Here is a 16,580-nt window from a genome sequence, read left to right as displayed (position 1 = left end):
AGACACCCAATGTTAATCAGAGCTCAGCTGACAGCCCCAATAAGATTCCCAATGTTAATAAGACCTCAGATCAGACCCCAATGTGAATGACCCCCAATCCGACCTCATATCAGCCCCCCCCAGCAGCCTCATGTCAGCCCCCCCCAGCAGCCTCATGTCAGCCCCCCCAGCAGCCTCATGTCAGCCCCCCCAGCAGCCTCATGTCAGCCCCCCCAGCAGCCTCATGTCAGCCCCCCCAGCAGCCTCCATCAGCTCCCCCCCCCCCCCCCCCAAATAAACACTTACCGTTCCTGCTCCGGATGCTGCTGCTCTTCACCGCCCCCACTCGGTAATCCTCTTGTATAGTCTGCTGTTTGGGCGCGCACAGTGTGAGGTCACAGCACGGCCTCACACTGTGCGCAGCCTTCACACTGGAGCGCCGAGGACCAGGAAGGAAGAGGTGAGTATAGAGCTTCCCGGCCGTGACACAACCTCAACGCCTATGCCCACCACCAGCATTAACATTCGGAGCACTGGACAAAACACAACGCCCCTGCCAATCGGACATTTATACCCTATCTTGTGGATACTTGATATGTCATGGGACAACCTCTTTAGTGGTGTAGACATAATGAGGATTGCGACCAATTGCCTTTTTTTATTTTTACCATTGCTCTTCCATAAAATTCATCCACAACGAACAGGAAGGAGGACATGATCATCTTCTTTGACCAGTATTGCTTTATTTTTTGCATAGGTTAAGGTTTCATGCACATTTTTATCATGTGCTAGCTACATTTTTTACGGATAGCACACTGACCCATTCATTACTAGGAGACCATGAGCCACATCAGTGGGTGGACGAGCAGATGTCCTCTTCTAGTCTGTATTGTGGACGAGAATAGTCTTTTCTACGGATGGAAGTGAGTTTATGGAATAAACACAAAAGGTTTCCATATTTTGCTCATCTGATTTTTATTTTTTTTTGCAGACTGAATTAGGAACACGGCTGTGTGCATGAGGCCTAAAGCAGGGGTCTCACCAAGGTTTGCCAGAGTAAAACGTGTTAGGCCTTATTTACACGTCAGTGTTTGGTCAGTGATTGTGAGCCAAAACCAGAAATGGAGGCTACACAAAGATAATGGAAAGATCTGCTCCTGTTCTGTGTTTAGAATCGCACCTGGTTTTGGCTCACAAATCACTGATGGAAATCACTGACCGAACACTGATGTGTAAATAGGGCCATAAATTGTACCAAACATTGCTATGAATAAGGAAACTTATGTTTGGACTGTCTTTGGATACTTGTATGGTTATGGATTTGTGTCTGAATTAAGCCCTAATTACAGGGTCCTGAAGTCCTGAAGACGCTGGACATTTCTTTTTATATAGTGTGGTTTGTTTAAAAGCGGAGTCTGAGCAGCATGGATCCTTGCGTTGAGCTCGCCACAGTAGTACCCTGCCACTTTTTGAAAAATAGCATTATCTTGAGAGGGGCCAGTAAAAAAAAAAAAGTCAAGAATGAGCGTTGTAATAAACTCAAATGTATACATGATAAATGATATAAAAAGTAAAAAATCTTTCTATTTTCTGGTCTGTGTTTCAATACAGTGGTCCCTCTGGTTGCAATATATTCATTGGTTTTGGGGTGACTTCTGTAAGTTGAAACTTTAATAACGTTCAGAAAATAACTAGTGGAAAACTAGTAATTGTGGCTGGAGCCCCCGGTGTGTCCTCCCAAAACTAGAAAAAATGAAGACTGGAGACAGTTAAAGGGGTTGGCCACTTTCTAGCTACTGTTGACCGATGTGTATGTAAGATGACCACATTTAACTTACCAATATAGGGGGAAATTTATTATTTCTCCTACGCCTGTTTTTTACATAGAAAAGTCACAGATCCACCGGATTTGCAGCTTTTCAATACCTTTGTGACTTTTCCATTTTTACACCACCCTTGCCAATTTTATGAAAATGGGGAGTGGTGAGGGTGAAGCATGGGAGTGGTCATTGGCGCCGGATTATTTATCGTTATTTACGTCAGAAGTTGACATAAAAAATGACTGAAATATCTGAGCTGCCATAGATTTCATTCTGGCGCATGGACTGCTGGAGGAGCCACGTTCTTTATGACGATGCCTATGCTGCATTGTAAGTTACATGGCTCCTCTGGCAGTGCATGCCCCATTAAGACCAGTGTAGCATATGCTAGTCTTGATGAATCGGGGCCATAGCCTTGATATTCTGTGCCGTTTTCATCCATTCAGATGTGGGCACATCTTCTGTGCTGTCTGCATAGGTGTCCTGTCCATAAGATGGCTGCTGATGGAGGGTCATGTGACCAGCGCACAACAGTCCCAACAGTGCAAGTGCAGACGGCAGGTTCAGTGTATTGGAATGGAGGTGATTTGCTTGGTCACATGACCCTCCAACACCGGCCACCTTATGGACAAGGCCTCTGTGTGGACAGTACAAAAGACTTGGCCGACAAGGGGGCATATGCAGTATAGAAAAGGCTATGGCATAAATTCATCTTACAACACATTGAGCAACCCCTTTAAGTAGATGGCTAATACAGATGAAGCAATTGCTTACATGTGACAGTCAGAGCTGCTGGAAGCTGTAATGACGCCTTTACATGCGGCAGATTTTGATGCAGAAATTTCTGCAACTGAAAATCAGTTCCATTCACCAGAATGGGGCTTGTAGAAATCCATGTGCTTTCTGCCAAAAAAGACCCATTCATATCAATGGAACTGGTTTTCTGTTGTAAAAATCTGCCGTGTGTGAAGGCACCCTAAATCACTTTATGGTTCGGACAGGAGCTTCGTTAAAGCGAACCTATCAAAAAATCTTGTCCCGCTTTTCTGCCATGTATATGCATGAAAAAATCGCCTTATAAAGTACTCTTCTCCAGCTCCACAAGGCACGTTAGAAGTCAAGGGGGTATCCCTTCCCTCACTCCAGGCTGTAACTCCCCTACCCTAACCCCGCCTCTATGCAGTCTAATTGACACCCGGCTCAGTCGCCGGGACCGCGCTTGTACAGGCGGCGCATGCGCCGTCGGCCTCAGTAGCAGCGCGATCCCGCCTATCTATTGACTTATACCGTGACTTGTGGAGCTAGAGAAGAGTACTTTATAAGGCGATTTTTTTCATGCATATACATGGCAGAAAAGCGGGACAAGACTGTATGATAACACAATGAGGATGATCTATAAGGTACTTTTGATAGTTTATTAAGTGAAATGCAGGTGAAAGGTTCGCTTTAAGGCCCATTTACACGGGACAATTTTGCATGTATTGCATGTTGATTTCTGATTTCAAGTTACAAGGAAAGATAATTGTATGTTGAAATTATTGTAACCTGAGGGATCTCTTCCTTGTACGCTGTAAAAAAACAAATTCTCCCTTGAAATAACAATATGCTTGTGTCACTTGTTCCACTGCTGGCAGGTGTGGGACAAGCTTCCTTGGTGTTTCCGCCCACTCTCATTCATTAAAGGGTTACTCCTATTTCAGTCTATTTCATAGCTCAGGGGGGTCCCTTTTTTGCTGCAGCTCTCTCCCTGTAACTGTCATATCTTCTAACAGTGTCATACCTTCTAATATAGGTGGTGGCAACTGAAAGATGGAACTGAGCATGTGTGACCACCTGATTGATGTTACAGAATACATTAGAATATTTTTTGGTGGGCTAACCCCTTTAATGACAAAGCCGTTTTTAGAGTTTTCTTACAACCCCATTCCAAGAGTCATAACTTTATTTTCCTGTTGATGTGGCTATTATAGGGCTTCTTTCTTTTGAAGGATGAGCTGTATTTTAATGCCACCATTTTGGGGTACATAGAATTTATTCTATAACTTATCCATTTTAGGGGTTAAGGGGAGGAAGGAAAAGCAATTCCAACATACATCTTTTGGGTTATGTTTTTATGGTGTTCACCGGGCAGTAGAAATAACATGACAAATGTATTTTCTGTGGCAATACAATTATGGCCATACCCAATTTTTGTCATTTTTACTATTATTACTACTTTTGCACTTCATTTTTTTTTTTTTTTGCCATACACTAAAGAGTCATAATGTTTTTTTTTTTTTCCTCAACAGAGCTGTGTGAGGGTTCAGTATTTGTGGGACGTGGTGTTATGGATACAATTTTATTGTACATAAGTCATTATCATTGCCTTTTTTAGGAGATGAATGAATGAAAAATAGCAATTGTGGCATTTATTTATTTATTTTTTATGCCATGAGGGATGGGAAAAAAATGTGATCTTATAGGTTGGGATGTGGTTCTTAGACAGGGTCTAATAAGCTTGCAGCCAGTGTCAGGCTAGTTTCACACTAGCGTTCTGGCAGGCTGTACCGGCATGGAGCAGTCTTCTGGAGCTCTCTGGATCCAGCATTGCCAGACACTGCCTGAACGTCCGCCGGCCCCATAAACTATAATGGGAACCGGTGGAGATCCCTTTGCAAACCGGCAAGTATGCTGAGAATCAGCTGGACTAAAACCCCTACATTTGTCCTGCCCATTCTCAGCATAAATGCCGGTTGTGGCTGGATCTCCACCGATCCCCATTATAGTTAATGGGGATGGTGGGCATTCAGGCAGCGTCTGGCAATGCTGGATCCAGAGATCTCCAGCAGGCTGATCCCTACTGGGATCTCTGACTCTAGTGTGAAACTAGCCTTAGTCCTCCAGCTACCATCCCGACCATCAGCACCTAAGAGTTAGCGCTCCCTCCCTCTGAAACCACTTAGCTTCCATGATTGCTGGGAATCTGGTGGAAATGTGTGTGAGGCTGAACCTACAGCATTGTAAAAAATAAATGTATGCAGGCTTAGTCATTGGTGGTCACGAAGAGGTTAAAGGCAGACCACAGTTTTTCATTTATGCTTTTTGCTCCTCCAGCATGTATATGATTTGCACCTAGTTTTCCGGCATAAATACCAGGTTTCGGTGGGACAAAAACCGCTGCATGCAACGTTTTTTTTTTTTTTGTCAGGCTGACAGCCGGCGTTTGTGCTGGATCATGCAGCCAGATCTGCTTGACGGAGATGTGAACAAGGTCTTAGCAAGATTATCCTCTGCTCCTGGTCACTTTTACATGGTCAGTATTTTTCATCCGAAACCAGGGTATCCTGGAGATTTTTAACCTCTTCTGGGTTTTGGACCAACTTACCCAATACCGACCATGTGAAAATTGTGAGAATGCGGTTTAGAGGAGAAATTTGTTTTATTTGTTGAACCTTGTGTGTGGAATCCTCATCAAAAAACAATGCCATCGCCACAGGATAAGAACCCAGCCTTACGATCCTTCATAAAATACTGAAGACGCGTGGCTTGGAATAGCATCGTGTAGCAATGAGAGGTATGGCCCAGTTATTATACAGTATTTTCCCATGCTGCTGGGTGTAAGATTCTTCTGAAGGCGTGCCTCATCACTTTCTAATTAGTGAGAAATAGTTCTCAGCTATATAGCGTTGTATACCTGCTACATATTGTGGTCTTTGTGTGTGATCTCACAAATAACACAGTAGGCGCAGTATTTAATATCGAAAATGAGCACTTGTGACAGAAGAATAGAGGCCATGCAATAATAACATTCCTTAGTAAAGGGAAATTTGAGCCCTGGAACTTGGCTCATAAAGAATCATTGTTGGATCACACAGGTGTACTTGCTCGCATACATTCACGTATATGATTGGCAACCATTTCCATTGACAATAGACAGATCAAATGGCTGCTTTATTGCAAGAAACCGGACAAATATGTTCTTCCTAGAGTAGACTGTAAGTACCAATTATAATTAATATGCTATATCCAAATAAACAGTGTAACACTGTGTAAGAGGACCTGCTCCTTCTATATCCTATCAGTTACGTGCAATGAACTAAGGGTACTTTCACACTAGCGTTTTTCTTTTCCGGCGCTGAGTTCCGTCCTAGGGGCTCAAATCCGTAAAAGAACTGATCAGTTTTATCCTAGTGCGTTCTGAATGGAGAGCAATCCGTTCAGGATGCATCCAGTTCAGTCTTTTTGACTGATCAGGCTTTTCAGAAAACCGTAGCATATTGTATTTTTACCTCCGGCCAAAAATCCTGAACACTTTGACTGAACGCCGGATCCGGCGCCGTGTGTTCTGTCAAACCGGATCCGGCTTTTGCATGTTAAACCCGAAAAATGTGAAAAAAATAAAGTCCATAAATGGCGGATCGGTTTTTTCCAATGCATTTTTTCATTGTGATCAAAATCCTGATCAGGATTCAAATGTAATCCGTTTTCACACGTTTTTCCGGATCCAGCGGGCAGTTCCGGTGTCGGAATTGAACGCCGGATTCAAACAACGCTAGTGTGAAAGTAGCCTAACACTAGGTTATAAAATGGGTATCACACATGTGCTTTCCGGTAAAGTTCTGGCCATGTATCCAGGAGGTAGTCATGCGTTTAGCACTTGACCAGGAGAAATCGCCATCCTGTTGATACTAGCATGGCTGGTAAGGTTACAGCCGACAAAGTAAATCGGCTTTGGTGAAAGAGAAGCTCAGTGATAACTTTCCTATTGCAAAGTGGTGGTTACGTCTTGAAGTAGCAGCACGGTGGCTCAGTGGTTAGCAGTGGTGCTTGCAGGTTCAAATCCGACCAAGGACAACATCTGCATGGAGTTTCTATGTCCTCCCCGTGTTTGGGTGGGTTTCCTCCGAGTACTCCAGTTTCTTCCTACACTCCAAAGACATACTGATAGGGGACATGTGAGTTCCGTTGAAGAGAGCAAGCAATGATAATGTGTGTAAAGCACTGCAAAATATGTCGTTTTAGACGCCGGTCTTAATAACCCCTATATCTGGCGGTGGATCCACCGGAGTTATGAAGAGGCGCCAACCTCTACATAACATAGTCGTTTCCTCCAACAGCTTCCTAGCTGTCTTACCTTTAGACCATTATCTACGCCTAAAACAGGTGTAGAAAATGGTGATTTAGACGGACCTACCGGCCGTCCCCTTCCCCGCCCACGCCACTCCAACTTTTTTTAGACCTGGCATGAGTGGGGAAAAGTCGCACATTGCACCGCAACTAACCGCTGCCCATGCCCACGCCCATGTGAAAGAGGCCTTACTGTGAACCTTGCACTTGTTTATGATTAGGTTAAAAATAAAAATGAAAAAACTTAGTAGTAAAGCATTCCTTTCACCTTTTAGATAGATACATGTCTAAAAATTCATTTCCTCTGACTTAGGCCTCAAGCACACGACCGTATGTATTTTTGGGTCCGCAAAAAACGGATCCGCAAAAAATATGGATGATATCCATGTGCATTCCGTAACGGAACAGCTGGCCCTACATAGAACAGTACTATCCTTGTCCGTAATGCAGACAATAATAATAGGACATGTTATATTATTTTGCGGAACGGACATACGGAAACTGAATGCACACGGAGTAACTTCCGTTTTTTTGCAGACCCATTGAAGTGAATGGTTCCGCATACGGTCCGCAAAAAAAACGGAGCGGACACGGAAAGAAAATACGTTCGTGTGCAAGAGGCCTTAATATGTGTGTTCAGGAAGGTGAAGTGATATAAGGTCTGTTTCACTCTGGCGTTAATGGTTACAATGATGATATGTAACTACCGTGTGCAGCTGTGCGCTACCAGAAGGCCGTCCGGCCCCATTCACTATAATGAGGACTGGCAGAGATCCAGCCACAGCAGCGGTTTTTATCCGGCCACCTTTCGGCATATTTGCGGTGTTGCACCCGGATCTCTGCCGGTCCCCATTATAGTGAATGGGGTCGGACAGACTTCTGGCAGCGCACTGCGGCAGACGGTAGTTACTGATCCGGCAGGCTTTTCCCCTGCCAGAACCATTAACACCAGTATGAAACAGGCCTAATGGTTTATCAGATACCTATGGCACCAATAATCTCTTGGAGGAAGCATGGGATGCATATGTATTATCACTATATCAATATAGTATTTAAGGATCCACTAACATATATTTAAAGGGGTATTCTGGCTTTGTGATACTGATGACCTATTTTCAGGATAGGTCATCTGTTTCAGATTGACTTTTGGCCCCCCCCCCGCCGATCAGCTGTTTGAAGGGACTGTGGCGCTAGTGTGAGAGCTGTGTTTACTTGCTCGCCATCTACATTGCAGTGGTGGTGCAGTGCAATTACAGCTTCCTCTCTGATTCACTTGAATAGGGCGAACAGACAGATTGCAGGTGAACACTCAAGGGGACGCAGCGTTCTCACTAGTGCCGCAGCTTTTCAAACAGCTGATCGGTGGGGTCATACATTTCATGAAACTAGAATACACCTTTAATGCTTATTGGCAGTTCCATTGACCTTAACAGACTACACTTACACTTATTATTCACTTTACATTAATTTGTGTGTCTGATCACATCAGTGGGCTGTGTGTGTGTGTGTGTGTGTGTGTGTGTGTGTGTATATGTGTGTGTATATATATATATATATATATATATATATACACACAAAAGAAAAACCACCAGCAGCACCATCCAAGAAAAAGAGGGAAAAGGGTGCAGAGCCCAAGTAAGGCAATAGGTGCTTACCCACTTTTGATAGATAGATATATATATATATATATATATATCTATCTATGTATGAAAAAGGTGGCAGCACCGTCTGATGAAGAAACAGGAGGGTGCAACTAGCCCAATTGGGTTAAACAAACCCAGTATACAGAAATAGAAAAACGGGCAGAACTCCATGGAGTGCTGCCCGTTATATATATAATACAACTACGGCAGGGATGCTCAACCTGCAGCCCTCCAGCTGTTGCAAAACTACAACTCCCACCATGCCCTGTAGTAGGCTGATAGCTGTAGACTATCTGGGAATGCTGGGAGTTGTAGTTTTGCAACAGCTGGAGGGCCGCAAGTTGAGCACTTATAAATTCTGAGCGTTGCATGCATTTTCTAATTTGTTTCAAATGGGTCGGTGAGACTTGTCAGCTTGAAATAATTTTGCACCATAAAACATCAATAATTAAACTCAATGCTAAAATTAAGGATACTAGACACTTACAGAGATACTTACAAATATGTACGGGCAACCTCTAAAATAACTCCGAACACCTATATCTGAGTTCTCTCTGGTCATATATATATTTTTTATACATCTCTACCTACGCATTCCTGTTCATAAAAATGCATGTGTCCTCTGCTAGACTGCTTACAAAGCCCAGTTTGATTTCTATGTCCTATTCCCTTCCCGTTAACCAGCATTTTACTGCTTTAGAGTAGAAAGACACCATTCATTACAAAGCCACTTTTAATTGCCTCGAAACTGAAGAGGCTTCTCTGTAATGTAACGTGCCAGGCAGGGTGTGTTGGAGGCGTTCTGAAGGTGATCCGAATGTGTAAAGTCTCAAGCCTCTATCCATATAAGATCAGGAGAAGTTACTGATAATTGTGCCATTCACTCCAAAATGCTAATTTACAAATCCTCACATCCCCCATCTGCTCCTAAATCTTCTCAAGGTGGAAAAAAAAAAAAAAAAGTACAAGGTAAACATGAGAACCAGCAGTACACATCCTGTGCTAATAAACTGGATGCAGGGAAATTCTCAAAATGGTAAATGTATCTTATATTTATTTTTCTGTGTTAGGTTCGTTCTTGAGATTTCATGTGCACTTGGTTTACCTTAGGGTATTTTCACACTAGCGTTATTCTTTTCCGGGCCTAAGGGCTCAATACCGGAAAAGAACTGATCAGTTCTATCTAGTGCAATTCTGAATGGAGAGAAATCCGTTCAGGATGTCTACAGTTCAGTCACTGAATGGCATTTTGGACGGAGGGAATACCACAACATGCTGTGGTATTATCTCCGTCCAAAATTCCGGATCAGTTGCCGGAATGCCGGATCCGCCATTAATTTACATTGAAATGTATTAGTGCTGGATCCGGCATAAAAAATACTGCAATGCCGGTGTTCTGCCAGATCTCTATACCTTGCGAAAAGTCTATACCGGAAGTGACGCAGCCGCACAGGAATCAGCTGGAGGAGGGTGTGCGCGGCGCTGTGCAAGCGCACGTCCACTGGTTTAGGAAAGAATCGTTGCAGCGCCGCGATAGAAGTACTTCGTGCACCCCGCGTGCGCACAAATCATCAGTTGCAGTTCATCCTGATTTGATCTAAAGATTTGTGCGCGCGTCACTTCCGGTATAAACTTTTCGCGAGGTATAGAGATTTGGCAGAACATCGGATCCTGCGCAGACCGGTAAAAATGTGTAAAAAATATATAACTGATGACATCTGGAGAGACGGATCCGTCTTGCAAAGCATAGTAAGATGGATCCGCATCCGGATCAGTCTACTAATGCTGTCCGTTTGCATGCAGATTGCCGGATCCAGCAGGCAGTTCTGGCGACGGAACTGCTTGCCGGATCACTCTGCTGCAAGTGTGAAAGTAGCCTTATGCTGTTTTCATATTTCATGCCAGGGTGGATTTGATTTAAATCAGTAGTCAGTAAGGCTTGATTTAAATCATAGTTTTCTACATAAAGACAAATTCTTGCTGGTATAACTTATAATATGCAAGTTGATGAAGATTTTTAGAATAACAACAGTTTCATATTAGTTTTTTTTATCCCCAGTTTAATAGGTTAATCATTCATATTTGGACAACTTTTCTGTTGTATTAGGAAGGAGAAAAATAATAATTACCTTAATAACATTTAAATAGATTTTATTTAACTGAAACAATAACATTACAGCATATTTTATTTGCTTAAACATCTTCTTGTGCAGATCTATTCACTCCAAACAATCAGAAAATATTGTTTCTATTCACTGAACTTCTTAAACTTGGCACTGAAGAGGTTGATTATGTATTCATAGGCTTGTAGAAGTTAGCCTCTTTCACTCGGGCGTCATGTTTTTTTTCCAGATAAGATGCGGGTGCGTTGCGGGAAAATGCGCTATTTTTCCGCGCAAGTGCAAAACATTGTAATGCGTTTTGCACGCGCGTGAGAAAAATCGGCATGTTAGGTGTTCTGTAGATTGTATTATTTTCCCTTATAACATGGTTATAAGGGAAAATAATAGCATTCTTAATACAGAATGCTTAGTAAAATAGGGCTGGAGGGGTTAAAAAAAATAAAATAAAAATTTAACTCACCTTAATCCACTTGATCGCGCAGCCGGCTTCTTTTCGGTCTTCTTCTTTGCTGTGCACAGGAATAGGACCTTTGATGACGTCACTGTGCTCATCACATGGTCCAATCACTGGTCATCACCATGGTGAGGGACCATGTGATTGGATCATGTGATGTGACGTCACCACAGGTCCTTAGCCGGCAGCTCAACATTACAGAAGAAGACAGAGATCCTCAACTACGCGATCAAGTGGACTCGGTGAGTTAATTTTTTTTTATTTTTAACCCCTCCATCACTATTTTACTTTGCATTCTGTATTCAGAATGCTGCTATTTTCCCTTATAACCATGTTATAAGGGAAAATAATGCAGATCGGGTCCCCAGCCCGATCATCACCTAGCAACCATGCGTGAAAATCGCACCGCATCCGCACTTGCTTGCGATTTTCACGCGGCCACATTCACTTATATGGGACCTGCGTTGCGTGAAAAAACGCAGAATATAGAGCATGCTGCGATTTTCACGCAACGCACAAGTGATGCGTGAAAATCACCGCTCGTGTGCACAGCCCCATTGAAGTGAATGGGTCAGGATTCAGTGCGGGTGCAATGCGTTCAACTCACGCATTGAACCCGCGCGGAATACTCGCCCGTGTGAAAGGGGCCGTTAGGATTAAGGTTTTTTTTCTCAACTCTGTTCATGTTATAACATTTTTGCTGTGAAGAGGCATGTGATCTCTGCTGAGTCAAATTCAGTTTTGAGAACTGCAAAAGTAAACAAAGTATCTGTGATAATCTTTTGTAGGCAGAGAAACTGCCCAATAATCTTACAAAAACCATGAGCATGACATTGTGAATGGATTAATGGAATTTATTTACCAAAAGAATTTAACATATACAGCCTCATTCTACATAATTTAAAAAAACTAATCTTCATTTCATGATGGAATAACCTTTGGATGGTAATATAGTTTCCTCAAAAAGCATTTTATATTAAAAAAAAATCAGATAAAAAATAATAATAATCAGATTTTAAAAAAAGAAATCAGATTTTTATCCACTCTGTTTCATGCACACACTCTAACTACTTAAAAAACTGATACTTCCAGTGTATTTCTGAGTAAATGCTGGCCAAGATTGATATATTGCCCTCTTCCCAATAGAAAACCCAAAGCTCAATTCAATATGGTGGATTTCAAAATGGCAGCTGAAAATGTTTCCGCCACCAAGTAATGCAGCCTCACTCCCAATGGGCGTGTTGCACTTTACGTAATTACCTGTGACTATATCATATACATTAGGAATAATATGTTTACATCTTCCAGAGAAATAACAAGTGAAACCTTGACACTGTATACGTAAGAAATGCTGGTAATAGGTATTTGCTTTCCTAGTCAGTCATGTTTAGGGCCATGGAAGATCTATTGAATCTGTGAATCTATATGGGGAATTATAATCTTTGAAAAAACTATACTAACTCCTCATTTGTCTTCACATACTATTTAGTGAAAAATTGAATAATGGTATCTGATCTATTTGCAGGAAAAAGAGAGTCTGCAAAAGCATATGCATCTCCTTCTGCGTGGTAATCATGTTGACCATCTTCCAGAGGGGGACATCCCCAGGATTTCTTTTCACTGAAAGCAGTGTGGATTCTGAGGATCTTCTTAGTGCTGAAAAAAGGGACACCTATCCTGTCCCAAATGGGTTTTGGGCAGCCAAAGCAGAGGCACCGGTGACCACAGCTTCTGTTAGGGATACATACCCTACTGAATGGGATGCTAAGTCTATCAACTGCACTGCTAATTGGAACCTTACCCATCTGGGCTGGTTCAAGACGCTAGAACCTAACTATAAGCAGTTTCTTCTGTACCGCCACTGTCGTTATTTCCCCATGATTATTAATAACCCACAGAAATGCAGTGGACATATTGATCTTTTGATTGTGGTTAAGTCAATAATAACTCAGCATGACCGCAGGGATGCAATTCGTAAAACCTGGGGAAAGGAGAAAGAAGTTAAAGGCAAGAAAATAAGAACCATATTTCTTTTAGGAACTGCTATGAAAGAAGAGGAGAGAGCAAATTACCAAAAACTGCTAGACTTTGAGAACCAGATCTATGGAGATATTCTACAGTGGGATTTTCTAGATTCCTTTTTTAACTTAACGCTAAAGGAAGTGCACTTTCTAAAGTGGACGACAACCTACTGTCAAGATGTAAGCTATATCTTCAAAGGGGATGATGATGTATTTGTTAGCCCCAATAATATTTTGGACTTTTTGGAGGGAAACAACACACCAGACCTCTTTGTAGGAGATGTCCTCTATAAAGCACGACCCATCCGGAGGAAAGAAAATAAATACTACATCCCAGAGTCCATGTATAGTAAAAACCTCTATCCTCCATATGCAGGTGGCGGTGGATTCATCATGGCAGGTTCTTTAGTTAAGAGATTGCTCAAGGCTTCAGAAACCTTGGATCTGTATCCCATCGATGATGTCTATTTGGGCATGTGTCTAGAAGTTATTAAGGTCAAACCTATTTTGCATGAAGGGTTTAAAACGTTTGGCATTGTAAGGAATAAAAACAGCAAGATGAACAAGGAGCCATGCTTTTATCGCAGTATGCTTGTTGTGCACAAACTTCTGCCTGCCGAACTTCTACAAATGTGGGAACTTGTGCATAGTAACTTAACCTGTTCTCGGAAGCTCAACATCCTTTAGTGGCTAGAAGGTGTCAGGAGAGAAGCCCTGAAAAAAATAACTTATTTTTGTAATAACTGTTTTCCTGGCAGGTTTCTGGAGAAAACATGATATAAAAGATTTATTTTCTTAGTTTGTGTATATATGGGCAATAGACTTTTGTGACCTTTTTCTTTAAAGAACTTAAAAAAATAAAAGCTCTGTTCTAGGTACGATAACTTATAGGTCACGAAAGCTTGTTTTTAGCCCTGGATTTATACATCTGACTTGGAAGATGCTCGCGTAACAAAACCTTATATGGGACAAACTAAAACTTGGTGGAATGAAATTCTTTGAAGGGTAACTGTCATATTTTTTCTTTTATTTGCTAGTTTATTAGAGCTAGGCATGTATACCTGAGTTAGTCTGTCAATGATTGCTAAAAGATCTGTAATTACCTTATAATAGCTTTCATTAATGTCCTCTGTCCCTTTCCACTGCTCCCTTAAAAGACAGTTGCTATGGCTTGTCTGTCTCTGGCTAAGGCTACTTTCACACTTGCGGCAGAGTGATCCGGCAAGCAGTTCCAATAAGCATGCAAACGGACAGCATTTGTAGACGGTTTCTGGATGCGGATCCGTCTCACAAATGCATTGCAAGAACGGATCCATCTGTCCGTTTGTCATACGGACAAACGGATCCGTTTCTCTTTTTTCTGCGCAGACCGGAACGACGGATCCGGCATTGCAGTATTTTTAATTCCAGATTCGGCACTAATACATTCCTATGGAAAAAAATGCCGGCATTCAGGCAAGTGTTCAGTTTTTTTGGGCCGAAGATAAATCCGCAGCATGCTGTGGTATTCTCTCCGTCCTGAACAGTCATAAAGACTGAACTGAAGACATCCTGAAAGGATTGCTCTCCATTCAGAATGCAAGGGGATAAAACTGATCAGTTCTTTTCCGGTATAGAGCCCCTAGGACGGAACTCTATGCTGGAAAAGAAAAACGCTAGTGTGAAAGTACCCTAAGAAGACAGGAAGACGGAGGGACAGTCCTTCACACTGCATGCCTGCATTAGGCTTCAGAGTGAGGAGGCGTGTCTCTCAGTAATCCAATCTGATTGGCTGGCAGGGAGCTGCTGGCTACAGCAAGTGTGTATGGGAAGTGAGGGAAAGCAGTTTTGGCCTCAGAGAACTGGCAGAGGAGCCATCTTGGAAGGTCCTCCTATTGTAAATGTTTAAACAGCCATAACTAAGGGAAAAACCTAACAGTGGTATGTGAAGAAACTAATGATTGCTTTATGCATAATGCTGCTGCAATAACATATTCTAAAATGGATTTTTTTGATGAAAACATGACAGTTACCCTTTAAAGGGAACCTGTCATCAGCTTTATGCTAATCTCACTGAGGGCAGCATAAATTAGTGACAGAAATGCTGATTTCAGCGGTGTTTCACTCATGAGAGTAAGGGCTGTTTCACACGAGCGGATGCCGTGCGTGACATCTGCTCCGTGAATGACAGCCAAGACCCGATGCAGACTGCAGAAGCACGGAGCATTAACATGATTGATAATGCTCCGTGCCTCTCTGTGATCTCTTTACTACGAAATCACAGTGACAACTTTATCTCACTGTGATTTCGTAGTAAAGAGATCACAGAGAGGCATAGAACATTATCAATCATGTTAAAGAGGACCTTTCACTACTCTACAAACTAAAAACGAACTATATCAGTGGGCAGAGCGGCGCCCAGGGGTCCCCCTGCACTTACTAGTATGCCTGGGCGCCGCTCCGTTCCTGGGCGTGTCCCTTGCTGCAGTGCTGGCCAATCGCAGCGCACAGCTTATAGCCAGGCTATGAGCTGTGCGCTGCGATTGGCCAGCGCTGCAGCAAGGGACACGCCTCATACAAGAAATCAGTCAGAGGGAGCGCAGACACCGGAGCCTATACCGGGCGAACGGAGCGGCGCCCAGACATACTAGTAAGTGCAGGGGGACCCCTGGGCGCCGCTCTGCCCACTGATATAGTTAGTTTTTAGTTTGTAGAGTAGTGAAAGGTCCTCTTTAATGCTCCGTGCTTCTGCTGTCTGCATCGGGTCTTGGCTCTCATTCACGGAGCGGATGTCACGCACGGCATCCGCTTGTGTGAAACAGCCCTAAGAGGTTGCCGAGAACCAGCCTCACATTCGTTGCAGCCCAGGCCTTGAAAAGAGTCAAATTTACCTGAGAAGAGTCCTGGTTATTCCTAATCTCCTGCTCTCCTCGCCCATCTGCTGACGATTGGCAGTTCTCTCCTAGAGAGAAAGGGAGAAAACTGGGTAGAAGACGTCCAGTCATCAGCAGGGAGAGCAGGAATCCATGACTAACCAGGACTCTTCTAAGGTGGCCGGGACTCTTTTCCAGGCTTAGTCTGCAATGTTTGTGATGTTGGTTCTCAGCAGCCCCTTACTTTTACTTTTTTAAATGACAGACCGCAGAAATCAACTCTCCTGTGTCTACTTTATTCTGCTGTTAGTATGGGCAGCACAAAGTTGATGACAGGTTCCATTTAAAGTTTCGGCTCAGCACTGGGTATAATTGTAACATGGAGCAAAGCCATGCAGACTTCTAAATACACTTCTCTACATTGGATGGTGCTCTCTGTCTTATGGTCCATGGGCTGGGTATAGCTCTCCACAAAACCTGCAGATATGCCCTATTGCAGGCTCGGGAAAGCTGACTTCCAAACTCATGGAACCATATTTGTTTTATAATATTTATATTCAAGCCGTTTTGATGATTGAGCTC

The 16,580-nt window shown here is 42.9% G+C and overlaps 1 protein-coding gene across 1 annotated transcript in view; it reads left to right on the top strand.

The window, feature by feature from the left end:
- Nucleotides 1-14,004, top strand: part of B3GNT7 (UDP-GlcNAc:betaGal beta-1,3-N-acetylglucosaminyltransferase 7) — a 28,920-nt gene extending 14,916 nt beyond the window's left edge. Inside the window, exon 2 of the mRNA XM_040428450.1 lies at nucleotides 12,651-14,004. Coding sequence (XP_040284384.1) covers nucleotides 12,651-13,833 — 1,183 coding nt within the window. The 3' untranslated portion in view covers nucleotides 13,834-14,004. The remainder of the gene's footprint in view (nucleotides 1-12,650) is intronic.
- Nucleotides 14,005-16,580: the final 2,576 nt, after the last annotated feature.

Source organism: Bufo bufo, chromosome 4, assembly GCF_905171765.1.
Source record: "Bufo bufo chromosome 4, aBufBuf1.1, whole genome shotgun sequence".
Classification (NCBI taxonomy): domain Eukaryota; kingdom Metazoa; phylum Chordata; class Amphibia; order Anura; family Bufonidae; genus Bufo; species Bufo bufo.
This window is presented reverse-complemented; position numbering and strand designations above follow the sequence as displayed.